The sequence below is a fragment of the Heterodontus francisci genome, chromosome 6 (genome assembly GCF_036365525.1).
Source record: "Heterodontus francisci isolate sHetFra1 chromosome 6, sHetFra1.hap1, whole genome shotgun sequence".
Taxonomy (NCBI): domain Eukaryota; kingdom Metazoa; phylum Chordata; class Chondrichthyes; order Heterodontiformes; family Heterodontidae; genus Heterodontus; species Heterodontus francisci.
The window spans coordinates 119,153,951-119,181,080 of record NC_090376.1 but is presented as its reverse complement, the minus strand read 5'-3'; the positions used below and the strand labels follow the sequence as shown (position 1 = coordinate 119,181,080).

Here is a 27,130-nt window from a genome sequence, read left to right as displayed (position 1 = left end):
GGCAGACTAGCACCTGTCAGAAAGGTAGTGAATTTCTGGAATGTGTCCGGGATAGTTTCCTACAGCAATATGTCCTAGATGTAACAAGGGGACAGGCAATATTAGATTTAGTTATGAGCAATGAGCCAAATTTGATTAGTAGCCTAACTGTGCTTGAACATTTATCAAATAGTGATCACAACATGATTGAATTCAAGGTAATGTTTGAAAGTGAAAAGCACGAATCAGCTACTAGAATTTTAGACTTGGGTAAGGCTGATTTTACTGGGATGAGACAGAGACTGTCCACGGTAAACTGGGTCGATCTGTTAATGGGTCAAACGACTGAAGAACAATGGAGAATATTTAAAGAAACATTTAACGAAATACACTGTGACTATATACCCCTGAGAGGAAAAAGCTCCACTTCACAGAAAAAACAGCCATGGACAACTAAAGAGATTAGGGATAGCATAAAACAAAAAGAAATGGCTTACAAAAATGTATAGTTACATAAAGGGAAAGCGGGTGGTCAAGATCAATGTCGGCCCACTAAAAGCTGAAACTGGAGATATTGTCATTGATAATGGGGAAGTGGCAGACATGTTGAACAATTACTTTGCCTCCGTATTTACAGTTGAAAAGGAGGATAACTTGCCAGCAGTCCCGAAAAAAATTAATAGCCAATAGGGGACAGGGACTTAATACAATTAACGTAAGTAAAACATCAGTAACAAGGAAATTAATGGAACTAAAGAGTGAGAAATCCCCAGGACCTGACCTCGGTTTCCATCCGAGGGTGTTAAAGGAAGTAGGGGAGCACATTGTAGATGCCCTAACTATAGTCTTTCAGAGTTCCCTAGATTCAGGAGTGGTCCCTCTGGATTGGAAAGTTGCACATGTCACTCCACTTTTTAAGAAGGATGAAAGGGGGAACCAAGGAAATTACAGACCAGTTAGTCTGACATCTGTGGTGGACAAGTTGCTGGAGTCTATAATCAAGGATAGGGTGACTGAACACCTAGAAAAATTTCAGCTAATCAGGGACAGCCAGCATGGATTCATGATGGGAAGGTCATGCCTGACAAATCTCATTGAATTTTTTGAAGAGGTGACTAAGGTAGTGGTCAGGGGAGTGTCTATGGATGTTATTTATATGGACTTCCAGAAGGCATTTGATAAAGTCCCACATAAGAGACTGTTAACTAAGGTAGAAGCCATGGAGTTGAGGGCAAATAATTAACATGGTTAGAAAGTTGGTTGAGTGATAGGCGACAGAGACTGGGGATAATGGGTAAGTACTCCGATTGGCAGGATGTAACTAGTGGTGTCCCGCAGGGATCTGTGTTGGGGCCTTAAATATTCACATTATTCATTAACGACTTGGATGATGGCATAGTCAGTCATATATCCAAATCTGCTGATGATACAAAGTTAGGCAGCATTGTAGACAGTCTAGATGATAGCATAAAATTGCAAAGAGATATTGACAGACTAGGTGAGTGGGCAAAACTGTGGCAGATGGATTTCAATGCGAGCAAGTGTGAGGTTATCCATTTTGGGCCAAAAAAGGATAGAGCAGGGTACTTTCTAAATGGGAAGAGGTTGAGTACAGTGGATGTTCAAAGAGACTTAGGGGTTCAGGTGCATAGATCTTTAAAATGCCACGAGCAAGTGCAGAAAATAATCAAAAAGGCTAATGGAATGCTAACCTTTATATCTAGAGGATTGGAGTATAAAGACACAGAAGTTATGCTGCAGCTGTACAAAACCCTGGTTAGACCCCACTTGGAGTACTGTGAGCAGTTCTGGGCACCACACCATAGGAAGGATATATTGACCTTGGAGAGAGTGCAACGTAGGTTTACAAGAATGATACCTGGACTACAGGGGTTAAGTTACAAGGACAGATTCCACAAATTAGGCCTGTTTTCATTAGAATTTAGAAGGTTAAGGAGTAATCTGATAGAAGTTTTCAAGATATTAACAGGAAAAGACAGGCTAGATAAAGATAAACTATTTCCACTGGTTGGAGATTCTAAAACTAGGGGGTATAGTCTAAACATTAGGACCAGACCGTTCAGGAGAGATGTTCGGAAGCACTTCTTCACGCAAAGGGTGGTAGAGGTTTGGAACTCTCTCCCACAAACAGCAGTTGAAGCTAGAACAGTTGCTAATTTTAAATCTGAGATAGATTTTTGTTAAGCAAAGATATTAAGGGATATGGGCCAAAGGCAGGTATATGGAGTTAGGCCACAGATCAGCCATGATCTCATTGAATGGCGGGACAGGCTCAAGGGGCTGAATGGCCTACTCCTGTTCCTATCTTCCTATGTTCCTACTTCTTTATGTTTCCATGATGAGTGTCCCGGCCAATAATCATCCCTCATCTAACACCACTAACAGTGTATCAAATGGTCATTCATCTCATTTGTTGTGAATTCTTGCTGTGTGCAAACTTGCTGCTGTGTTTATCGACATAACGACAGTGACTGCTCTGAATGTAGATGGACTGTCCCACATTGCTGCTTCTGTACTCTGAGCAAATGTCACCTGAATGAATCAAGACATTGAAAGCTGTTCATTTGTCTTGTGAAATGTTAATGTTCAACCTTATTGATTATTTTGAATTTATTGCAATAACTTCTCTTTTGTCATGCATGATGATCGAAGAAAAGTTTAACTAAATTCTCCAAGAGGTAAAATACAAGATAAAACCAGAGCTCTGGAAGAATTGCTCAATCTACCTTTGGAAATGAGATCGTCTACAGGTTCTTTCTTCAGGAAATTGAATGGGGTTAGCTAGAGTCCATGATGGGGTAAATTAGGGATGGTTAACAATAACAAGAGTGTGAATTTACATAGCACCTTTTGATGCCATAAAACATTCCAAAACACTTCACAGGAGCGTTATGAAACAAACTCTGGCACCGAGTTGCATAAAGACAGATAAAGATAGTAGAACAGGTGACCAAAAGCTTGGTCAAAGAGGTAGGTTTTAAGGAGCATTTTAAAGGAGGAGAGAGAGTTGGAGAGGATTAAGGAGGGAGTGCTACTGGTGGAGTGATGAAAATCAGGGATGACCAAGAGGTCAGAATTGGAGGAACGCAGAGATCTCAGAGGCTGGAGGAGATTTAAGAGATAGGGAGGGGTGAGGCCATGGAGGGATTTGAAAATAAGGTGGAGAATTTTAAAATCGTCGGTGGAAGGAACTGGGTAGATGGGCCAATCAGCATCTCTCATTCCATGTCTGTCTATATAGTATTTATTTGTGTGTTTTTGACATTTAATTGGAGATACAGCCTGGTTTATTGTCTTCTGCTTCACCCAGAAATCCCAGACCAGTGCTCCCCTCCACCATGCAACCCTGAAGGCTCAGTCCAGTGTGTGGACGAGGAGGCAGCTTTCAGCTGTCTCTGCAAGGAAGGATGGCAAGGGGACAGATGTCAGCACGGTACGTATCAAACTGTTCCCTAAAACTGAAGTTATTGGTACTTAAAAGACCGAGAATATGAAAACCATTTCATTTACAGCGCTTGTATCAGTGATGCTCTGTCAGGCAGGCTGCAGAATTAGTCCATGATGAGATCCAAATGGAAACCACAGCTTGTTAATCTGTTCATTTACAAAGTCAAGCTGCTGCTTTTAACAGCTTTTGAAAGGCAGTACAGAATCACAGAAATTGCAGCGCAGGATGAGGCCATGCAGCCCATCAGCCCTGTGTCAATGCTATCTCTTCAACTGCGCCTACCTTCTGTGCCCTGTGCCCCATATCCTTTGATTTTCCTTTTCAAATGTTTATCCAGTACCCTTTTAGGTTATGCTATAATGGCCCTTTCAACAGCCACTTGTGGTAAAGGTTCTATCTGCCAGTCAGCCTCCATGTGTGTCCCACCCATTTAATCTGGGTTTGACCCCTTTCATTCCACTGATATGAGTTACTTTCCAGTTTTGACCTTTTTTCTCGGGCTTCCCTATTCTGTTTTCTATTTTCAATGCGATCCTAACTGGGTTCCATTCACTATTTCCCAAGTGTTCTCCTACCTTCAGACCATTTACTTATTCCGCTCCATTAAGCAGACCCAGATGCTGTTCTGCTTCCTTCCTTGCTGGATTAAGGGGACAGTCCTGAATGCATTCTGATACTACCTCTCCATTATAAACAGAAAGCTTTATCTTATCGCAATCTACCTTCAGATGGTTAAAGTCCTGTATTGTTCCAGTCTGTCACTGTTACAGAGTTTCTCCAAATTGTCTCGAACTCTCATCACGACTTTGTGCTCTCTATTGTGTTGCCAAAATGATAACGGATCCCTTATTATTTCTTAACCCAGACCAAGTCTGATTGAGTTCGCCATTGAGAAAAACATCCTGGCCTGTTCTCTAATAACTTCTTACACTAATAAGGTGACCCCCCCCCCCCCCCACCCACCACAACCTCCTTTCACTGTCTCTGCCTCTCCTGAAAATTTTATAGCTGGGAACATTTCATTCCTGTCTGATTCCAAGTTTCTGTCAAGGAGACGATGTCATGTCCCTTTGTTCTATTTCATGCCTCTGGCCCATCGTCATATGCTTTGGACATTTATATCTAAATGCTGGAACAGTTTGTAATCCTCAATATCCTTTTCCCCCTTCCGTTTTTGTTTTCCTTTCTTCACTTGCCCTGTCTTTACCCTCTCTGCTGTCTGCCCAAAGCTCCAGTTCTGTACATGTCGACACACCTCCACTTCTGACAAATCTGTCTAATGTTCAATTCCTTCATGACTAGAGGCAGTTCCAGATTACTCTCCTTCAGCACGCTAGGAAATATTCCATCTGTTCCAAGGGATGTGCTAGTCTTCACTTAGAATCAGAATAATACAGCAGAGAGGAGGCCATTTGGCCCATTGTGTCTGTGCTGGCTCTTTGAAAGAGCTATCCAATTAGTCCCACATCCCCTGCTCTTTCCCCATAGCCTTGCAAAGTTTTCCCCTTTAAGTATTTTATCCAATTCTCTGATGAAAGTTACTATTGAATCTGCTTCCATCGCCCTTTCAGGCAGTGCATTCCAGATCACAACAACTCGCTGTGTAAAACATTTCTCCACATGTCACCTCTTGTTCTTTTCCTTTACTGCATACTTTGTGAGAGACTTCAACATTTCCAAATAAGAAACTGGGCGTAGGTTTGCAGTGAAACCTCCATTGATCTGTCCTCCAATTATCCACCTCCCTGATTGTCTGCCAGAATCTCCATTAGACCAAATCTTGTGTGAGACATCAGCTCATTGCTCAGCAGACAACAATCTCCTGCAGCTTGGCATTCACCATGGCCCAGAAAAGATTCAATTCACTTTCTTTTATTACTACTATAACCGTCTTCTTTCCCAGGTTATCTATCACTGGACTGTGTGTGTAAGGGGCATTCAATTATCTGTCAGCTTATATTCAGTTCTCCTGTCAACTGTGACTCAATGGGGCCTCTGAGTCAGAAGGGAATGGGTTCAAGTCCCACTCCAGAGACTCGAGTACATAAATCTAAGCTGCCTCTCCAGTGCAGTACTGAGGGAGTGCTGCACTGTCGGAGGGTCAGTACTGAGGGAGTGCTGCACTGTCGGAGGGTCAGTACTGAGGGAGTGCTGCACTGTCGGAGGGTCAGTACTGAGGGAGTGCTGCACTGTCGGAGGGTCAGTACTGAGGGAGTGCTGCACTGTCGGAGGGTCAGTACTGAGGGAGTGCTGCACTGTCTGAGGTGATGTCTTTCAAATAAGACGTTAAACGGAGGTCCCATCTGCCTCTCACGTGCAGGATAACAAAAAGAGATTATCTGGTCATTATCACATTGTTGTTTGTGGAATCTTGCTGTGTGCAAATTAGCTGCCACGTTTCCTACATTACAACAGTGACTGCACTTCAGAAATATTTCATTGGCTGTAAAGCACTTTGAGATGTTCCTGAGATTGTGGAAGGTGCTATGTAAATGCAAGTTTTTCTTTCTTACCCGTCGCCCATGAAAGTCTGCATTGGTTGAGAATGAAGATTCTGTCCTGTCACTGTACATTAAAATGTATATCTTGAACATCAGTAAATACTTAGTATTTTCAGTGATCAGAGATATGAATCAAATGTTTAATTATATTTTCTTCATATGATCAGAGCTGGGTAATAACTGTTTACCAGGTTTATTTTTACTTTTTGAACTCTAAAATCTTCCAGTTTTTTAACCCTAATTTTGTCAGTGTTTGCTGATTGTGGAAGGTACAAATTTACAGCTTCTTAACTTGTGTTATTTAGATATAGACGAGTGCAAAAGTGGAGTATTGAAGGAGAAAGCGTGTAACCATTCGTGCTACAATGTTCCTGGGAGCTATCGCTGCTTCTGTGAGGATGGTTTCTATATGCATTCAGATAAACGGACCTGCATTGGTAAGAAACACGTAGAGGCAGAAATCCTCAACACACTTTAAAAAAAAAAATACTTGCATATGCACGTGAAGTGACGTAACCTACAGGGCTACGGACCAAGAGCTGGAAAGTGGGATTAGGCAGGATAGGTTGTTATTGGCTGCCACAGACATGATGGGCTGAATGGCCCCCTTCTGTCCCCTAAATTTTCTATGTATCTATGAATGATCAAGTGTGTGTGTGTGTGTTACCTTTGTTTGTATTTTCTGCACATATCCTGTCATGGTTTGCTTGATTCCTTAAGCTCTGGAATTCCCTCTGTTACGACCAGGTGAGAAAGAGGTCTAGGGTTCCCTTTCAGCCTTCACCTGGTCTTACTGTAACAGGGTTTAATTTTAAACACGCGGTATTTTAGCTCCCCCTTGGTGAATCCTTGTTCACCACTTTCCAATTATAAGGCAAAGAAACCAGCACAAACAGGCTTTCTTAGATATAAAGAAGAAAAGTTGAAATTTATTAAACTTAAAACTCTAACTTGGTTAATGCGTATGGATACACACCGTGCCCACGCAAGCATGCATATGTGATTCACACACGCAGAATGAGACAGAAAAGAGCAGAAGAAAAATAAAGTGGAAAAGTTTGAGGCAATATCTGAAGAGTTTTTTGTCATGGTTCTTCGAGCTCGCTGTAGAGTCCTTGATTGTAGGTAATTCTTGTTTTTCGTTGGGGCCCAGTATTCTTCTTAAACCTTGTTCGCTGTAGGAGACTTTTTCTCTCTTGGGGTTCATGTGTCCTCAGTGGATTCAGAGGCTTGTGAGAGAGAGATGGGAGCCGACAGGAGAGATCTTCTCAGTCCAGGAGCAAACAGACTTTCTCAGTTCAAACTGTTTGTACAATTCAGAAAAACCCAGGTTGCCAAGCAGGTTAGTCATGTGACTAACTGGTTTGGTCACGTCTTGCATTGTATCACCTTAGCAGTCTCTGGAAGGCTCCTCTTACACACAATACCTGGTGATCAAGATCCATTATGGGTTGAATGTGTCAGGGAATGGTCCTTTGTCCTTCCAAGCACCATCTGTTAGTATGCAAATATCTTTTCCAGTCACGGCTGATCTGTTTAACAAGTCATTTCCTCGCTCCAACAACAGTTTAAAATCAATGTTCATGACAAAATTAGTGTGCCTCATTCTTGGCTAGTGGGGGCCTAGCATGACAGCTCCCTAAAGCTCTCGACCTCTCTCTCCTCTAAAACCTGTCTTTTTAACCAAGCTTTTGGTGACCTGTCCGAATATCTCCTTATGTGGCTCGATGTCACATTTTGTTTGATAATCGCTCTTGTGAAGCACCTTGGGACATTTTACTGCGTTAAAGGCGCTATATAAATGCAAGTTGTTATTATGGATAAGGGAAGAAGGACTTTAGTTACCACGAGAGACTGGGGAAGCTAAGAAGGTTATGGGGCGAAGTAACAGAGGCTTTCAGAATTATAAATGGTTTTGATAGAGTAAATAAGGAGAAACTGTTTCCATTGGTAGGAGGGTCAGTAACCAGAGGGACACAGACTGAAGATAATTGCCAAAAGATCCAGAGGAGGAGATGAGGAGAATTTATTTTACACAGTGAGTTGTTGTGATCTGGAACGTGCTGCCTGAAAGGACAGTGGAAGCAGATTCAATAGTAACTTTCAAAAGGGAATTGGAGAAATACTTGCAGGGCAACGGCGAAAGAGAGTGGAGTGGGACTAATTGGGTAGCTCTTTCAGAGAGCTGGCACAGGCGCGATGGGCTGAATGGGCTCCTTTTGTGCTGTAAGATTCTATGAAAGGACAGCCAGTGTGCCCCCTACCTGCTTCAGTTGGAGCATGTGCAAATTTGGGCTTCAAGATGCTGGGAGCAATTTTCTGAGTTGGCGCTACCTGGGTGAGCCTCGTCTCTCATTTATGTTTATGGGATCTTGCTGTGCACAAATTAGCTGTTGATTTTCCTACATTATAACAATGACTACCCTTCACAGAGTATTTCATTGGTCGTAAGGTGCTTTGAGATGTCCTGAGGTTGTGAAAGGCGATATAGAAATATAAGTTCTTTTCTTAATTTCTGACTTGTGCATTATTCTCTTTGACGTTCCAGATCAGAATGAGTGTTTAATGCAACCGAACATCTGTGGAAAAGCAGCCTGCACCAATCTGCCGGGAGCGTACGAGTGTAAATGTGACACAGGATACAGCTTCAATTCCACCAGTAAAGACTGCAATGGTGAGAGCTGAAGGCAGGTTTCTCAAAACCGCAGCAACTTTCAAATAGTATGGAGCTAAATTTAAACTCAGGGCTTGTGTTATAGCTGAATGATGGTGTGATACATGGTGCAGTTATTCCCTGGTCTAGTGTTGCACAAGTGTGTTGTGTTTCTGTGAGACGGGAAATTAGTTTTAAGCGATGTTGGTGATGGGCTCATCGTTTCCTGCAGTGCTCATGGCCTCACCTGGTATCACACAGGAAACTGGCCTTAAGAGCAGAGGAGCACCGACTGGTGGAAAGGCAAACCAGACATCTTGGTTACAACTGGGCTTCGATTTCCCATCCACCTGAGTTTTGCAGCCAGGTTTGTGCTGTTCGTCCACCTCGTTATATTTTCCATCTCACCAAGGGGATACACATGTCTGTTCTATTCCCCGCACCCCCCCCCCCCTTTTGTTCCAAGGATGTGACGGGCAAGGCTGGCATTTATTGTCTATTGCTCGATATCAGTGATGAGGGATTTCAGTTAATGTGGAGAGACAGGAGAAGCTGGGATTGTTCTCCTTAGAGCAGAGAAGGTTAAGGGCAAATTTAATGGAGGTGTTCAAAATTATGAAGCGTTTTGACAGAGTAGATGGGGAGAAACTGTTTTTGCTGACAGGAGAGTCGGTAACCAGAGGACACAGGTTGAAGGTAATTGGCAAAAGAACAGAGGGGGAGATGAAAATTTCTTTCACACAGCGAATCGTTGTGATCTGGAATGTGCTGCCTGAAAGGGCAGTGGAAGCAGATTCAATAGTAACTTTCAAAAGGGAAATTGGATAAATACTTGAGGGGGAAAAATTTGCTGGGCTATAGGGAAAGAGTAGTGGAGTGGGACCAATTGGATAACCTTTTCAAAGAGCAAGCACAGGCATGATGGGTCGAATGGTCTCCTCCTGTGCTGTTAGAGTCTATGAATTGGTGTCCACCAAGGTTACGGCAGGAGATCGGGTGGGATTGAGTTGCCCTGAGATGGTGGTAGGCATTCTGTTGTTGCCAAAGTTTGTATAATTGAGTGACTTGCTAGGCCACGTTAGGGACTTTAAGAGTTAACTATTAGACAATAAATGCCAGCTGTGCCCACATACCATGAATGAAAATAAAGTAGTGTGGGGGTGGAGTCACGTGTGGGCCCAGACTGGGTAATGATGACAGATTCCCTTCCCTGAAGGACATTAGTGAAACCAGTTGGCTATTGATGGCAATTTTCATGGTTGCTTATTTCTGGTGCCGGCCTGCAATGCTGCAAATTTTTTGAATCCAGTTCGCATGGAGCAAATTGAGCTCCCAGCCCATGTGATGCCCATCCTGTAACACAACCTTTGCAGCATTGGTGCCCATTCTCCCATTCTGAAATCAGTGCTCCCATTGCAGTGTCCTAACATGGCCAGGAAAACATGGCCAGGAATTGGATGTCTCATTGAGGAGTTTTGTCATTTACTTTCTGGAATCTTCAGCATTTCTGTGAATTTATCTTTGTTTGATCAGGAGCTTTTGTTACGAAAGACGAGTTGAGGCAAAAAATATGCTTTTCTAAAGTTTGATCTTCTACAAATAGATATCGATGAATGTGCTGAGAAGACGTGCGCATACAGCTGTGTGAATTATCCCGGCAGCTACATCTGCTTCTGTGACGGGCAGAAAGGGGAGAAGCTATCTGCTGACGGCAAAAGTTGTCAGGTGCAGGAAGAAAGAAGTTGCATTTCTATAGCACCTTTAACATCCTCAGGATGTCCCAAAGTGCTTCATGGCCAATGAAGCATTTTTGAAGTGTATTCACTATTGTAATATAGGAAACGCAGCAGGCAATTCATGTGCAGCCAGATCCCACAAATAGCAATGTGATAATGACCAGATACTGAGGTTGGTTGAGGGATAATTATTGGCCGGGACACCGGGAAGAACTCTTCCCATTTCAGCATCAAGTACACAGATGCAGAGCACAGCTGGACTCTGAGACCCAGTGTCTGGTGTCCATACTAGAATGGCATTTACCTTTACAAGTAGGTCTGCTAATCACTCCCAGTGAGGGACAGTTTCGTGCTCAAGTCCACTAGGGTCTGAACTTTGACCCCTATAAGCAGCAGACAGATGAGACTCTCAGCTCATCGACCTCGGCTAGATTTAACCCAAACCCCCAGAGGTATAGTCCCAGCGTCTGGCGCACAGTACCACCCAGTTCCCTACTAAGCAAGCAATTGGCAAAGGTATGGCTGAATGATGTAGGCAATAATCCCCATAATGTTAACACCATTTGCAATATGAATAAATAGTCCTCTTGTGTAAAATACAGTTTGAAAACAAGACTGAGCTGTCTTCACAAAACCTGAACATTGATTGACTGACGTTCATGAAAAGTCATATCTGATTGGGCCAAAGCCTTGTAGCCTTGGCGAGATAGCAGCCACGTCATGACTGAGCTGTGTTTGTGTTCTGGGATACTCTGGGTGTTACTCCATGTGCAATCTCCACAAACGTCTAGTTTTTATTACAGTGTCCACAGTATGTAGCAGTTGAGTTGGTGCTAAAGCGATTTGCCTGCTAAACATGGTAGAAACTAAAGCCATTGGAGTCCTTAATGACATCTTTTTAGAAGGGAAAGCCCTACAAACTGCACTGATCAATTTCCAGGAACCGCTGCCGTCACATTGATGAGTGTTTCTGAATTTAATATTTAATAAACAGGTGATTTAAATACATAGGAAGATCTTATTGGAATAATAATAATTGTTAACAACACATACCATTATTAATGCATAAATCATCTAGCGAGTTGAGGGGATTAAGAGATAGACATTGAGTTGTGAATCTCCAGATCTTGCTGGTTGTTTTACATCACTCCACCCTCAAACTCCTAGTTATTCTTAAGAATTTGCTGGATTTGCACATTAATTACACATTAAACTCACCACAAAATGAGGGCTGGTAATTCATAGCATAAGGACCCTTTTTATAATGTGATAATAGTTAATGCAATGCTACTCAATCTCTCTGGCCCAGAAATTTAAAAAATTAAACTGTGGAGTCTCATTCCTGTAGGTAGTATGTTCTCAGAGATTTAAAAAATGTCAAATATTATTTTTTTTTTTACTTTTCAATTTTGTTCTCTCTCAACCCAATCTTTCTTTCCCTCTCTTTATTTCTCTTTCTCTACCTGATTTTACTCTGTAATTCACCTGATTTCCTTCCCCATCATTCCTCTGTTTATTTCTCAATCCTTTAATCTCATTGATTAAGGAGACAGACTGTTGGTCCCATCACTACTGAGGTCCCAGATGCCCCATTGCCCCTCACTGCGCTATTATCAACTCACACGTCCAGCAAGTTACAGAACAAAACATTTTCGAGCTGTAGAGTGCAGGAACAAGTCTAATTAAAGGGGCATGTTGCGAGATGCCCACTCCAACAAGATCTGGCCTGACAAGCCAGTGCTGCGGGGTGAAGGGTAACGGGCAGGGGTCATGTAAAACCCTGAGTTATAGTCAGTGCCTTTGTGATTGTTACCTGCAGTGATGCTAGATGGTCAGTGCTATTTGCCAGCGATGTAGAGCTGGTTGGGATAAGTGGAGATGGTGGAAGTGGCGCAGACAGTTTGATTTCTAAAAGTTTGCAAGCATGAAACTTCCTGCAGCTCTTAACGGGCAATTTGTTGTCTGCCAGGAAATTCCCACATGTGTCGCCCTCCAGACCACCAGGAGGTCAGACTTTCTGAACTTGGGGGAGTTGTTTGCTGGAATTCCCGTCGTCTACCTTAAGTTCAAGATTCCCGCATATAGCAGGTGAGGCTTTGGCACTGTATAATTGAGCTCTAGTTATCCCTGCTTTTGTCCTCATGATGTAACACAAACCTATGGAAAGAGCTGTGAAGATGGGATGTTCTGGTGAGGCTGTGGGTGAGGGATTGATGTGAGGATACCTTCTGCCTCTGAAGTGGGTGAGCTCACTTTTAAGATAAACCATTAGATACTCAATAGGGTCATTTTCTATCCTTGTGCTCCTATGTGCCAGGGTGGTTAACAAAACACTTGGTGAAACAAGACCAGATACAAGTTGCTAAGCTGCTTTATTTCACAGTGAGTGAACATACAGAGTTATAACCAGATTCACTTAGATCAATTGACTTTAGCTTGTGCTAAACCATTATAAAGCACTTGAACCTCAGCTGGAAAATTGTAACCAATTCTGGACACCGCATTCCTTAGAGCAGAGAAGGTTAAGGAGAAATTTAATAGAGCTTTTCAAAATTGTAAGTTTTGATAAAGTAAATAAGGAGAAACTGTTTCCAGTGGCAGGAGGGTCAGTAACCAGAGAACACTGATTTAATGTAATTGGTAAAAGAGCCAGAGTGGAGAGTTGAGGAGAATGTTTTTTACACAGTGAGTTGTTGTGATCTGGAATGCGCTGCCTGAAAGGGCGGTGGAAGCAGATTCAATAGTAACTTTCAAAAGGGAACTGGATAAATACTTGAAAGGGAAAAATAATTTTTAGGGCTATGGGGTAAAGCAGGGAGTGGTTCTAATTGGATAGCTGTTTGAACACAGGTACGATGGGCCAGTTGGCCTCCTGTACTGGGAGATTCTATAAACTTGTCCTTACATAATAATGCAAAACAATGAACTCACTGCTTCCCAGCATCAGTGGGTCATTTCGGTTGACTTAAGGAAACTAACTTGTAACTGTTCTTCTGCATTCTAACATTTTAAGTCTGGCAGAAGTTTGTCTTGACACCTTTCTATTTACAAATCTGACAGCCTTTGAACAGGAGATATTCGCCCTCTTTGTTAAATCTAATCCCAGAATATCATCAATCCACCCTGACAACTACCACTGATAAATGGATAACATGATCTCATCTAGAATGTGTTTGTGCAATCATTGAAATGTCCAAACAAGCTCTCATTAGCTGAAGCATGCTAGTTTAGACACTGCACCGGAATCTTAATCCATCCTTACAGTCCTGATGAATTTAAGCATTTGAGAGTGCAATTTAACTTAATACTAACATTTGCAACTGTTTTTTGTGATGCCCTTATCTTCCTTCACTCACACTTTCAAGGAAATCCCAAAGTGCTTTATACTAAATAAAGTACGTTTGAAATGTAGCCACTGTTGTAATGTAGGAAACGTGGCAACCAATTTGCGCACAAGATCCCACAAACAGCAATGTGATAAGTGACCAGTTCATCGATTTTTGGTGATGATGGTTGAGGGAGGGTATTGGTCAGGACGCAGGGGCGGTGGGGGAAAGGGGGGAGCTGGTGCTTCCCTGCTCTTCTAGAAGTTTCGAGTGCCAAATAATTTAGCTCACTGCTAATCACTGCCATTATGTCATCTTGTTGTGCAGGTTTACGGCAGAATTTGACCTTCGGACATATGACTCTGAAGGGGTAATATTCTACGCTCTGACCAATGGGAATAGAGCCTGGTTCCTGTTTGCTGTTCGAGATGGGAAACTTGAGGTTCAGTTCAAGAATGAGCGAATCCCCAAGGTGACAATCAGTGGGGGACCACTGATCAGTGATGGGACCTGGCACTCGGTAGGTTGTCACAGAATCTTAGAATCTTACAGCACAGAAGCAGGCCATTTGGCCCATTGTCTCTGTGCCGGCTCTTTGAAAGAGCTATCCAATTAGTCCCACTTTCCCCATAGTCCTTCAAAATTTCTTCTTTTCGAGTATTTATCCAATTCCCTTTTGAAAATTACTATTAAATCTGTTTCCACCTCCCTTTCAGAGCCCTGTCCTCTGAGGATGATGTAAAAGATCCCAGGGCACTATTTTGTACATGAGTGGGGCAGTTCTCCCCGATATCCTGGGGCCAGTGTTTATCCCTCACTCAACCAAAAATAAATGAACTGGTCATTATTGCATTGTTGTCTGTAGGATCTTGCTGTGCACAAATTGCCTGCAGCATTTCCTCCATTACAGCAGTGACTACACTTCAAAAAGTACTCCATTGGCTGTAAAGTGCTTTGGGACATCCTGAGGTCATGAAGGGCGCTATAGAAATGTAATTTCTATTTCTAGCCTGTTGTTAAATACAGCCTGTTCCATAAGTGTTTGGAGATTTGTCTGGTAATTGTTGAAAATCCTGTTTCATTTTTTCAGAAAATATACTTCATTCATAAAATTTGTAAAAGTACATTACATAATAGTTCAAATTTGACATGACATAAATCCGGTTCAATTTCTTTCATTGCAGTATGTGGCAATCTAAGTGTAGTGAGACACCTCAGTTACAGGTTAAATTTACACACTAACAAAGCTCACTTTGCATTCACAGGAGTGAGGTGCATGTTAACAGCAATCTTGTCTCCTGTGTGAGATCTGGGTAGCTGATTGCATCTGTGGTTGTGTTTCGAGCTGAATGTCACAGAATGGTTAATCTTTCAGATCGCTGTTGAAGAAACACCAGGCAGTGTGGTGGTAAAGAATGCCCAAGAGGCCGTGATCAAAATCAACAGTCCTGGGCGGCTGTTTTCCTTGGATAATGGAACAACAGAGATAAAGATTTCTATCGCGGGTTTACCCAGACAAGTGGATCGTATCCTTCCAGCTGTAATCACTGTTTATTGAAATGTTTCAAACCAGTTTTGTAAATGACTTGAAAGCAGGGCTGTTGTTGGTGAACTGCGAGACTTCAGCCAATGTTTATATTACAGGGTGGGAAAGGGGATTGTAAGGAAATGTGTGAGTTGTTGTTTCATTGATATGTCTTGCCTCTGATTTGTCCTTTGTCAAACCCCCACTCATTTGAGCTTAATCATTCTCTTCAAAAAAGCGGTACGCTTTAAAAGGAGTAAACCCTGTGAATTTCTAGGTACCAGGTACCAGTGCCAAGTATCGAGCGGTCACTGCAACCAGTTCACAGAGACACACAATTCCCCTTCACTGGGGTGCAACAGTAGCTTGAGCTAATCCTTGTACCCAAATTTTCCCCAGGGTAAATTTTTGTTTCACAAATCGGGGTCTCGTGCATGTATCTCCTTCTGATTTCCATGCCCACATTCCCAATCCGTGCTGCTGTTGTGCGTAGCCCTGCACCAGGAACACTGAAATTAATTCCATAGTGTCTTAGAATCTACAGAACACAAACAGGCCATTCGGCCCATCAGGTCTATGTCGTTTCTGCTCCACATGCGCATCCTCCCACCCCTCTTCATCTCTCTCCATCAGCATATCCTTGTATTCCTTTCTCCCTCATGTATTTAGCTAGTTTCCCCTTAAATGTATCTACACTATTCACCGCAATCATTCCATGTGGTAGTGAGCTCCACATTCTCACCATTCCCTATGTGTAGCAGTTTCTCCTGAATTCCCGATTGGATTTATTAGTGACTGTCTTATATTTATGACCCCCTAGTTTCAGAAACCCCCATGGGTGGAAAAATCATCTCTATGTCTACCCATCAAACCCATTCAGAATTTTAAAAACCTCTATCAGGTCACATCTCAGCCTTCGCTTTTCTAGAGAAAAGAGCCCCCGTCTGTTTAATCTTTCCTGATTGTTATAACCTCTCAGTTCTGGTATCATCCTCATAAAACATTTTTGAACGTTTTCCAGTGCCTTTGTATCCTTTTCAAATATGGAGACCAGAACTGAGCACAGAACTCTGAGTGTGGTCTAACCCAGGTTCGGTATAAATTGAAGATTGACTCCCTGCCTTTGTATACTGTGCTGGATATGAATCCCAGCACTTTGTTGAAAATAGCTCTCTGAACACTGGCTCTACTCAGTGTGGGAGAGAAATGGTCAGATTCCAATTAACCGACTAATGATTCTGTGAAACAACATAGAGGCAGTGCGGTCAGTTAGAAGAGAGGTCAGCCAGGCTTTTTAAAAAATAAAAGTCTGGCCACAGGAATTTCAAGAGCTCTATTTTCACTCAAACTGTGAATGATGAAAGAGGTAGAGGAACCAACATGTTAAACCTTCTCGGACAGTAGTGAGATAAATAGAACTGTTCACTATATTTGTTCATGTTTTTGTTATCCGAGACTTTGAGGACTTGAGGGGTTCTTTTGCAAGGACGTGCCAGCACAGATTGGAGATATAGTGATGAATTACTGTAGTCGCTATTCACCAATTCACATTCCCCACCAGCAATGCAACACCACAGGCTCAGAGTCTTGGGGATTTACTCATTTAATATAAAGCAATTAGTGTTCCCGCTTCCCAACACAAGAGATTCCCTTTGTCAGTGTGGCTCACTCAGCATCACTTACCATTGAGTCAGAAAGTTGTGGAAGGACTCGGCACATAATGTGAGTGTCACGCTTCAGTGCAGTACTGAGGGAGTGCTGCACTGTTGGAGGGTCAGTACGGAGATGATAAGATGCAATATAAAGGCAAATCTGTCTTTAATGTAACTTGGGCAATTGAGGTTGCATTTATAAAATATTTTTGGGATATTGAGTGGCACAAAATAGCTGATGGCTGTTTTAATTTGATGGCTTTTTTAAAAAAAATCATGTTTATCGGAATATATTCCACTGAATTGCACTAGGCTCAGATTTTAAATATTTACTTTAGCCCTTTTTATGAAATCTGGTGTTTTCCTGGATGCAGCAACCTAGATCTTTGGGTTTTGCATGAGACTCTCAAGGATTCTAAGCTCAATCCCAACCATGGATAGTTGTGAAATTCAATTCAATAAATTTGGGAGTGTCTGGGCTAGCACTGGAAAGTGACTGTGAAAATGTGGGATTGATGTAAAAATCCGAACGGTCCATCAATATCCTCCAGGGAAGGAAACCGGCCAATCACATCTGGTCTGGCCTAGACATGAGTCCAATTCCACACTCTGGGGTCAACACGTGACATGTAATAAAGATGGCTTTGCCAGTGTCACCTGCAACACCAGAACAAATAAAAAGTGTGAGCTGTTTTAAAGTGTTGAATTATCTCAAAATAAAGTCAAGGGCACCTGACCAGTACACTCACTGGGCCAAAGAGTGATCTTGATTGCACTCTCCTGGATTGAGGTTTGAACCACAGCATCTTTGCAAATTAATCTCAGGATAAAATCCAGTGAATTGTCTGCTCCCAGATGGGGTTTATCACTGGGAGAGGCTTGTTGGGAAATATTGCAACTGTTACTGATCTTATGGAAGAAAATAAAATGCTTTGAAGTATTTGCTCAGGATTGACATTAAGACAATCAGGCCCAATGGGATCAAAGCATTTTAAGAAATGTTTGTGGAGCTGTGACTTGCTTAGGCTAAGAGAAGATCAAATTAGACTCAACCCTGAACCTTAATCAGACCACGTCCCAGGCTGCACCTCATTGTGTTGGAGAGCATTCATCTTTCTCTGTTTTTTTCACTTCATTAACGACTGAAACTTTGGACTAAAACTGGTTCTCTCTCCCAGATGAACCCTCGGTTAGATGGGTGCATGCGTAGGTGGAACTGGATGAATCAAGGATCTGCTGGAATTGAGGATGTCATTCAGAATATAAAAACCAAACAGTGCTATCGGAACGTCGGGAAAGGTTCCTTCTTCCCTGGCAGGGGATATGTGATGTTTCCATTAAACTATAGTAAGTGACATGACAAACCCTTTACTTCATATTTTAGCCTTTACTTCAGTGACTCTGCTCCCAATGTGGACTTTCAGTTGATGGATTGGAAAATTGGGTCACAGTTCAATACTCCTGAATTTTGAGGCAATTTGTTGGCTGTAAAGTGCTTTGGGTCGTCTTTTGGATGTGAAAGGCACTATGTAAATGCAAATTCTTTCTGCTTTTCTCTTTTAAACATTTGAATGACTAGGGCGGCACAGTGGCGCAATGGTTATCACTGCAGCCTCACAATTCTGGGTACTACCCGTGCGGAGTTTGCAAGTTCTCCCTGTGACCGCGTGGGTTTTCGCCGGGTGCTCCGGTTTCCTCCCACAGCCAAAGACTTGCAGGTTGATAGATAAATTGGCTGTTGTAAATTGCCCCTAGTGTAGGTAGGTGGTAGGGAATATGGGATTACTGTAGGGTTAGTATAAATGGGTGGTTGTTGGTCGGCACAGACTCGGTGGGTCGAAGGGCCTGTTTCTGTGCTGTATCTCTAAGTTAAAAATAAAATCCAGAGCTCGACAGATCGATTCCCAGTTCTCCGATCTGCATGACTGTTGACTGGAGTCTCTGAGAATTTAGCACAAAACAAATATTTTTTCAAATAACTAAATGCCAGACTAGTCATTTAGGAATTACTGGAGATATTTTGATAGAGTTTACGCTGGCAGGAGGGTCGGTAACCAGAGGACACAGATGTACGATAATCAGCAAAAGAACCAGAGGGGAGATGAGAATTTTTTTACACAGTGAGTTGTTGTGATCTGGAATGTGCTGCCTGAAAGGACAGTGGAAGCAGATTCAATAGTAACTTTCAAAAGGGAATTGGAGATTGTCAAAGCAGCAATATCAATGCAACTTCTTCTTTTAAAATGTTGCCTCTCTGTTCCCTGCTCTTTAAGGTATGACAGAAAACACTGTTGGAGGTTGGAAGGTTAAATTGAATCTTCATATGCGTCCCTCAAAGGATACTGGTGTGTTACTTGCTTTAGTCAATGGAGAGAAAGTCCCTTTGTCACTTGCCTTAATTGACTCCCACTCACCAACGACAATGAAAAAGCAGGTAATTTTCTTTCGTCAATATGGTTCCTGGGACCAGCCAGTTAGAATCTTAACTCGGTTTTTAAAAATCCAGAAACAAAACACTGCACTGAGTAAAACTGAGCATGAAGCTCAATTAATTCACTAATCTTCTTTGGAGAAGGAACCCTGCTGTCCTTACCCAGTCTGGGCCTATATGTGACTCCATTCCCACACCAACGAGACTCTTTGCTGCCCTCTGACATGGCTTTAAACCACTCCTTTCCATCTAAACTGCCTCTCGTGGTTCACAAATAAGGCTCACCACAATCCTCTCAGGATAACTCAGCAATGGGAAATAAATGCAGGTCTTGCCAGCGACACCCACATTCTGAGAATGAATAAAGAAAAAGATTGATGACATTAGACTGGTAAAAATCCCCAACAGGTAACAAATCTGCCTGCGAATCAGAAGGTTGTGGCTTCAAGTCCACGGGTCCTGATGGACTTCATCCTAGGGTGTTAAAAGAAATGGCTAGTGAGATAGCTGATGCGTTAGTTTTAATTTTCCAAAATTCCCTAGATTCGGGGAAGGTTCTGTTAGACTGGAAAATAGTGAATGTAACTCCTTTATTCAAAAAGGGAGGGAGACAGAAAGCAGGAAACTGTAGGCCAGTTAGCTTAACATCGATCTGAGGGAAAATGTTAGAATCTATTATTAAAGATGTTATGGCAGGGCATTTAGAAAAATTCACGGTAATCAAGCAGAATCAACATGGTTTTGTGAAAGAGAAATCATATTTAACCAATTTATTGGAGTTCTTTGAGGGAGTTACATGTGCTGTGGATGAAGGGGAACTGGTGGATGTACTGTACTTAGATTTCCAGAAGACATTTGATAAGGTGCCACATCAAAGGTTGTTGCAGAAAATAAAAGTTCATGGTGTAGGGGCTAACATATTGGCATGGATAGAAGATTGGCTAGCTAACAGGAAACAGAGAGTAGGAATAAATGGGTAATTTTCTGATTGGCAAGGTGTAACGAGTGGTGTGCCACAGGGATCTGTGCTGGGGCCTCAATTTTTTTAAATTTACATAAATAACTTAGAGGAAGTGACAGAAGGTATGGTTGCTAAATTTGCTGATGACACAAAGATAGGTAGAAAGTAACTTGTGAAGAGGACATAAGGAGGTTACAAAGGTATATAGATAGGTTAAATGAGTGGGCAAAGACCTGGGAAATGGAGTATAATGTGGGAAAGTGTGATATTGTCCATTTTAGCAGGAAGAATAAAAAAGAAGCATATTATCTAAATGGTGAGAGATTGCAGATCTGTGAGATGCAGAGGGATCTGGGTGTCCCAGTGCACGAATCACAAAAGGTTAGTATGCAGGTACAGTACGTAATTAGGAAAGCTAATAGAATGTTATCGTTTATCGAGAGGGGAATTGAATACAAAAGTAGGGAGGTTATGCTTCAGCTATACAGGGCATTGGTGAGACTACATCTGGAGTACTGTGTACATTACTGCTCTCCTTATTTAAGGAAGGATGTAAATGTGTTGGAGGCAGTACAGAGAAGATTTACCAGACTAATACCTGGAATGGGTGGGTTGTCTTATGTGGAAAGATTGGACAGACTAGGCTTGTGTCCGCTGGAATTTAGAAGAATAAGAGGGGACTTGATTGAAACATATAAGATCCTGAGGGGTCTTGACAGGGTGGATGTGGACAAGATGTTTCCCCTTGTGGGAGAATCTAGAACTAGGGGTCACTGTTTAAAAATAGGGAGTCGCCCATTTAAGACAGAGATGAGGAGAAATTTTTCTCTGAGGGTCGTGAGTCTTTGGAATTCTCTTCCTCAAAAGCAGTGGAAGCAGAGTCTTTGAATATTTTTGAGGCAGAGGTAGATAGATTCTTTATAAGCAAGGAGTGGAAGGTTATCGGGGGTAGGTGGAAATGGGGACTAATCAGTTCAGCCATGCTCTTATTGAATGGCGGAGCAAGCCCAAGGGTCTACTCCTGCTCCTAATTCATATGTTCGTATGTTCAAGACCCACTCCAGAGACTTGAGCACAAAATCCAGGCTGACACTCCCTGGTGCAATAGTGAGGGAGCGCTGCACTGTCAGAGGGTCAGTACTGAGGGAGCGCTGCACTGTCGGAGGGTCAGTACTGAGGGAGCGCTGCAGTGTCGGAGGGTCAGTACTGAGGGAGCGCTGCACTGTTGGAGGGTCAGTACTGAGGGAGTGCTGCGCTGTCAGAGGGTCAGTACTGAGCGAGCACTGCAGTGTCGGAGGGTCAGTACTGAGGGAGCGCTGCACTGTTGGAGGGTCAGTACTGAGGGAGTGCTGCGCTGTCAGAGGGTCAGTACTGAGCGAGCACTGCACTGTCGGAGGATCAGTACTGAGGGAGTGCTGCACTGTTGGAGGGTCAATACTGCCCCTCCGATAGTTTTGTTTGTTCGGGGTTCTGACTGAGTTAGGTTGGTCCTTCAATCTGGACCTTGAGTTGTGATGTCAAGTACATAGAAAGATCCCAGGCAGAATAGTTACCATTGAAAGAAGGGCCACAGAGCACTCCTACTTCAGGCTAATTGGGACCTTGAGCTATGCCCCTTTAAAGCTGTGAGCATTCTACTTCAAAAAGATCAGCAGCTAATCTCCAGCAGCACAGCCCTGCCAGTGGTTGGCAGTGTGAGCTCTGAGTTTCCAGTTGCCAGCTGAGTGGCAGCCTCAGTTTCTCCTCTGTAGATCTGAGGCGCTGCGTGATCACTCTAATGAGCCCATCTCGCAGAGCTGGGATGGGGCCATGGGAAGCCCAAAGTGGAATTGGGAGGGGGTGGGGGGGGTGGAGGAGTAGGTTGGTCTGCTTTACTGCCCCTCTGCCACTCTGAAACGGTTCTAGACCCAGGACTGTTCTGGATATTATAGAAGGTTTCCAATCCCCTGACCATTCGTACGCCTTGTCCATTCCAAAATTCTCATCCTAATATTTCAAAACTCTTCCTTGTCTCAGCCCTTACTACCTTTATGATCCCCTCACTCCTGCCTTCCTCTTACACCTCCTCCTACCCTGTCACTCATTCCTCTAATACTGGGTCTCTCCTCACCACTCACTCCCTCTCTCCTTGAACACTTTCTGCTCACTTCCTCGCTCTCCAACCTCTGCTCACCTTCGGTGGAGCTCACAAGATTTCCCCATAATCTAGGCACGGAGAGAGATGGAATTTCTTCACTTCTGTATTTATTTCTTTATTTTTCATTAGGATTTAATTCTGGCTGTAGAGAACCAGACGGTGTACAGAACTGAGGGGATGTACCTGTGCGATGGAGAGCGTCACTCAATGCATCTCACCATAACCGCCAAAGACATCCTGTGGAAGGTGGATGGAGTTACTCAAGGGAGTCACTTGAACAGCTCAAGACTGAGAAAGCAACTGGCCATGTTGGACCAGGCGATGCAGGAAACAGTCAATACCACACTGGGAGGAGTGCCAGGTAACCAGAAAGTAGCAGCAAAATGAAACCTGTTACCAGTACACCAGGGGGTACATTATCCCAATACTCATGTTTCTAATGGGACCTCACACACAGACAACACATAAACAAATGTTGCCCCCATCAGGAAAGTCCAGAACATGGGGTCACAGTCTCACGATAAGGGATCAGCCATGACTGAGATGGGGAGGAGTTTCTTCACTCAGAGGGCTATGAATTTTTGGAATTCTCTACCTAGAGAGCTGAGGATACTCAGTCATTGAGCATATTTGAGCACTAAGAAAATCAAGATATATGGGGAGAGTGCGGGAAAGTGGAGTTAAGGGAGAAGATCAGCCATGATCTTATTGAATGGTGGAGCAGGCTCGAGGGGCCAAATGGCCTCCTCCAATTCCTATTGCTCATGTTCTTATACACTGGCTTTGGACGAGGTGCAGTACAGGTTTGCCAGAATGATACTGGGACTAAAAGGGTTAAATTGCGAGGACAGGTTGTACAGACCAGGCTTCTATTCCCTCGAGTATAGAAGATTAAGGGGTGATCTAATTGAGGTTTAAGATGATTAAAGGATTTGGTGGGGGGAGTCCAGAACACGGGGACAGAACCTTAAAATTAGAGCCAGGCTGTTCAGGGGTGATGTCAGGAAGCAACTCTTCACACAAAGGCTTGTGGAAATCTGAAACTCTCTCCCCCAAAAAGCTGTTGATACCGGGGGTCAATTGAAAATTTCGAAACTGAGATTGATCGATTTTTGTTGGATGAGGGGATTAGGGATTACAGAACCAAGATGGGGAGACAGAGTTAGATACAGATCAACCATAATCTAATTGAATGACAGAGCAGGCTTGAGGGACTGAATGGCCTCCAGCAGTTCCAATGTTGCTGAATGGGAAAACTGGGAGCAGCGTGCCAATGACATGGTGATCTGCAGTCCATGAGTCCCATCACTTTAAGACCTTAAATTAATCCATTCCTTTCAAATCACAGAATGGTTACAGCATAGAAGGAGGCCATTCAGCCCTTTGTCTCCTTGCTAGCTCTCTAGAAGAGCAACTCACCCAGTCCCACGCCCCAGCTTTTTCCCAGTGGCCCTGCAATTTTTTTTGCTTCAGATAATTATTCAATTCCCTTTTGAAAGCCATGATTGAATCTGCCTCCACCACACTCTCAGGCAGTGCGTTCCAGATCCTAACCACTCTCTGTAAAAAAAAAAAGTTTTACCCCACTCATCCACATTAAATTGAATGCACTCGAGGATTATCTATTCATTTGATTAGACTTGTTTACTTGTTTTTTATTCGTTCATGGGATGTGAGCGTTGTTGGCAAGGCCAGCATTTAGTGCCCATCCCTAATTTCCCTTGAGAAGGTGGTGATGAGCTGCCTTCTTGAACCGCTGCAGTCCATGTGGGGTAGGTACACCCACAGTGCTGTTAGGAAGGGAGTTCCAGGATTTTGACCCAGTGACAGTGAAGGAACAGCGATATAGTTCCAAGTCAGGATGGTGTGTGGCTTGGAGGGGAACTTGCAGTTGATGGTGTTCCCATGCATCTGCTGTGCTTGTCCTTCTAGGTGGTAGAGGTCGTGGGTTTGGAAGGTGCTGTTGAAGGAGCCTTTGTGAGTTGCTGCAGTGCATCTTGTAGATGGTACACACTGCTGTCACTGTGTGCCAGTGGTGGTGGGAGTGAATGTTTAAGATGGTGGATGGGGTGCCAATCAAGCGGGCTGCTTTGTCCTAGATGGTGTCCAGTGTTGTTGGAGCTGCACCCATCCAGGTAAGTGGAGAGTATTCCATCACACTCCTGACTTGTGACTTGTAGATGGTGGGCAGGCTTTGGAAGTCAAGAGGTGAGTTACTCACTGCAGAATTCCCAGTGCTCTTGTAGCCACAGCATTTATGTGACTGGTCCAGTTCAGTTTCTGGTCAATGGTGACCCCCCAGGATGTTGTTGGTGGGGGTTCTGCTGTTGAATGTCAAGGGATTTTGGCTAGACTCTCTTGTTGGAGATGGCCTTTGCCTGCACTTGTGTAGCATGAATGCTACTTGCCACTTATCAGACGAAACCTGAATGTCGACCTTCCTGCATATGGTCAAGGACTGCTTCAGTATCTGAGAAGTTGTGAATGGTATTGAACACTGTGCAGTAATCAGCGAACATCCCCACTTCTGACCTTATGACGGAGGGAAGGCCATTGATGAAGCAGCTGAAGATGGTTGGGCAGTGATGTCCTGGAACTGAGATGATTGACCTTCAATAATCACAGCCATCTTCCTTTGCGCTAGGTATGACTCCAACCAGCAGAGAGTTTTCCCCCTGATTCCCATTGACTCCAGTTTTGCTAGAGCTCCTTGATGCGATACTCGGCCAAATGCTGCCTTGATGTCAAGGGCAGTCACTCTCACCTCACCTCTGGGACTCAGCTCTTTTGTCCATGTTTGTACCAAGGTTGTAATGAGGTCAGGAGCTGAGTGACCCTGGCAGAATCCAAACTATGCATCACTGAGCAGGTTATTGCTGAGTAAGTGCTGCTTGATGGCACTGTTGATGACACCTTCCATCATTTGCTAATGATCGAGAGTAGACTGTTAGGGTAGTAATTGTCCAGGTTGGACTTGTCCTGCTTTTTGTGTACAGGACATAACTGGGCAATTTTCCACATTGCCAGGTAGATGCCAGTGTTGTAGCTGTACTGGAACAGCTTGGCTCGGGGCGCAGCTAGTTCTAGAGCACAAGTCTTCAGTACTATTGTTGGAATGTTGTCAGGTCCCATAATCTTTGCAGTATCCAGTGCCTTCAGGTGTTTCTTGATCTAAATGGAGAGAAACTTCAGAGTGCTTCGGTGCAGAGGGATCTAGGTGTACTTGTGCAAGAATCGCAGAAAACTAGTATGCAGGTGCAGCAGGTAATAAGGAAGGCAAATGGAATTTTGGCACTTATTGCTAAAGGAACAGAGTATTAAAGTAGGGAAGTGTTGCTGCAACTGTACAAGGCATTAGTGAGACCGCACCTGGAGTATTGCGTACAGTTTTGGTCCCCTTACTTGAGGAGGGATGTAGTTGCATTGGAGGCAGTTCAGAGGAGGTTCACTAGACTGATTCCAGGGATGAGGGGTTTGTCTTATGAAGAGAGAGTGAGCAGTTTAGGCCTTTACTCTCTAGAGTTTAAAAGAATGAGAGGAGATCTAATTGAGGACATTGAGGAAATTTAAGGAGGAGATAGACAGATTTTTAATTAGAAATGGGTTGAAGGGTTTTGGAGAATGGGCAGGAAAGTGGAGTTGAGGCTGAGATGAGATCAGCCATGATCGTATTGAATGGCGGAGCAGACTCGAGGGGCTGAATTGCCTACTCCTGCTCCTAGTTCTTATGACCTTATGGCACATGGAGTGAATTGAATTAGCTGAAGACTGGCATCTGTGATGCTGGGGACCTCAGGAGGAGGCCGAGATGGATCATCCACTCGGCATTTCTGGCTGAAGATGATTGCGAATGCTTCAGCCTTGTCTTTTGCACTGATGTGCTGGGCTCCCAATCGTTGAGAGTGGGGATGTTTGTGTTGCCTCCTCCTCCCATTAGTTGTTTAATTGTCCACCACCATTCATATGCACTGGAGAATTATCTATTGATTTGTATGGGTGATTATGACAAACTCAAAATCCGTAAGTATTTTAATAGATTAATATTGCTCCATATTTAGGTGCCTTAATTTGTGATCTTTAGTTGTTAACAATGCTGTCACATTCTTATGTTTGCAGTTGTTCCAGTTACATCCACACCTGTCACAGCCTCCTTCACTGGATGCCTGGATATAAAGATTAATGATGAGGTTATTGACTTGGATGAAGCCAGTCACAAGGACCCTGAGATCCAGTCTCACTCATGCCCATCAGTGAAGAGAGAGGATTAGAGTCTGTCAGACACTCTATCAGTGTAGTAAATATTCTTAACATTGCTTACCATTGTGTGCTACTGCGTGGAGACTGTTTTAAAGCTCACCAGCAGTGAACTGTACATTATGAAAACACTCTGGAATATATGTAGAATTTAACAAATAATTGTTTGTATTGTGCTAAAAGATAATAATTAGAAAAAAAGGAAGTGTAAATTCTAAGACTCTTAATATATGCGTTTGATTAAACTAAAACTGTATTGAACTGTGTGGATTATACAATCTGGAAAAATAACACCAATATTAGCACAAAACTATTATTCACTGTTGATTACTAACAGTTTGTCTTGGTGTTCGTGTGGCTCAATGGGTAGCACTCTCTGCTCGAAATCAGAAGGTTGTGAGTTTAAGTCCCACTCCACAGACAAAAGCACAAAATCCAGGCTGACACTCCCAATGCCGTACTGAGGGAGTGCTGCACTGTTGGAGGTGCCATTCTTCAGATGAGCC

General features: G+C 43.2%; 1 protein-coding gene across 1 annotated transcript in view; it reads left to right on the top strand.

Moving 5' to 3' along the window:
• pros1 (protein S) overlaps positions 1 to 26,885 on the top strand; it is a 93,174-nt gene extending 66,289 nt beyond the window's left edge. The window contains exons 5-15 of the mRNA XM_068034189.1: positions 3,311 to 3,433; positions 6,255 to 6,386; positions 8,498 to 8,623; positions 10,206 to 10,327; positions 12,308 to 12,426; positions 13,992 to 14,184; positions 15,040 to 15,204; positions 18,020 to 18,188; positions 19,115 to 19,275; positions 22,500 to 22,731; positions 26,487 to 26,885. Of these exons, the coding sequence (XP_067890290.1) occupies positions 3,311 to 3,433; positions 6,255 to 6,386; positions 8,498 to 8,623; positions 10,206 to 10,327; positions 12,308 to 12,426; positions 13,992 to 14,184; positions 15,040 to 15,204; positions 18,020 to 18,188; positions 19,115 to 19,275; positions 22,500 to 22,731; positions 26,487 to 26,638 (1,694 nt within the window). The 3' untranslated portion in view covers positions 26,639 to 26,885. The remainder of the gene's footprint in view (positions 1 to 3,310; positions 3,434 to 6,254; positions 6,387 to 8,497; positions 8,624 to 10,205; positions 10,328 to 12,307; positions 12,427 to 13,991; positions 14,185 to 15,039; positions 15,205 to 18,019; positions 18,189 to 19,114; positions 19,276 to 22,499; positions 22,732 to 26,486) is intronic.
• Positions 26,886 to 27,130: the final 245 nt, after the last annotated feature.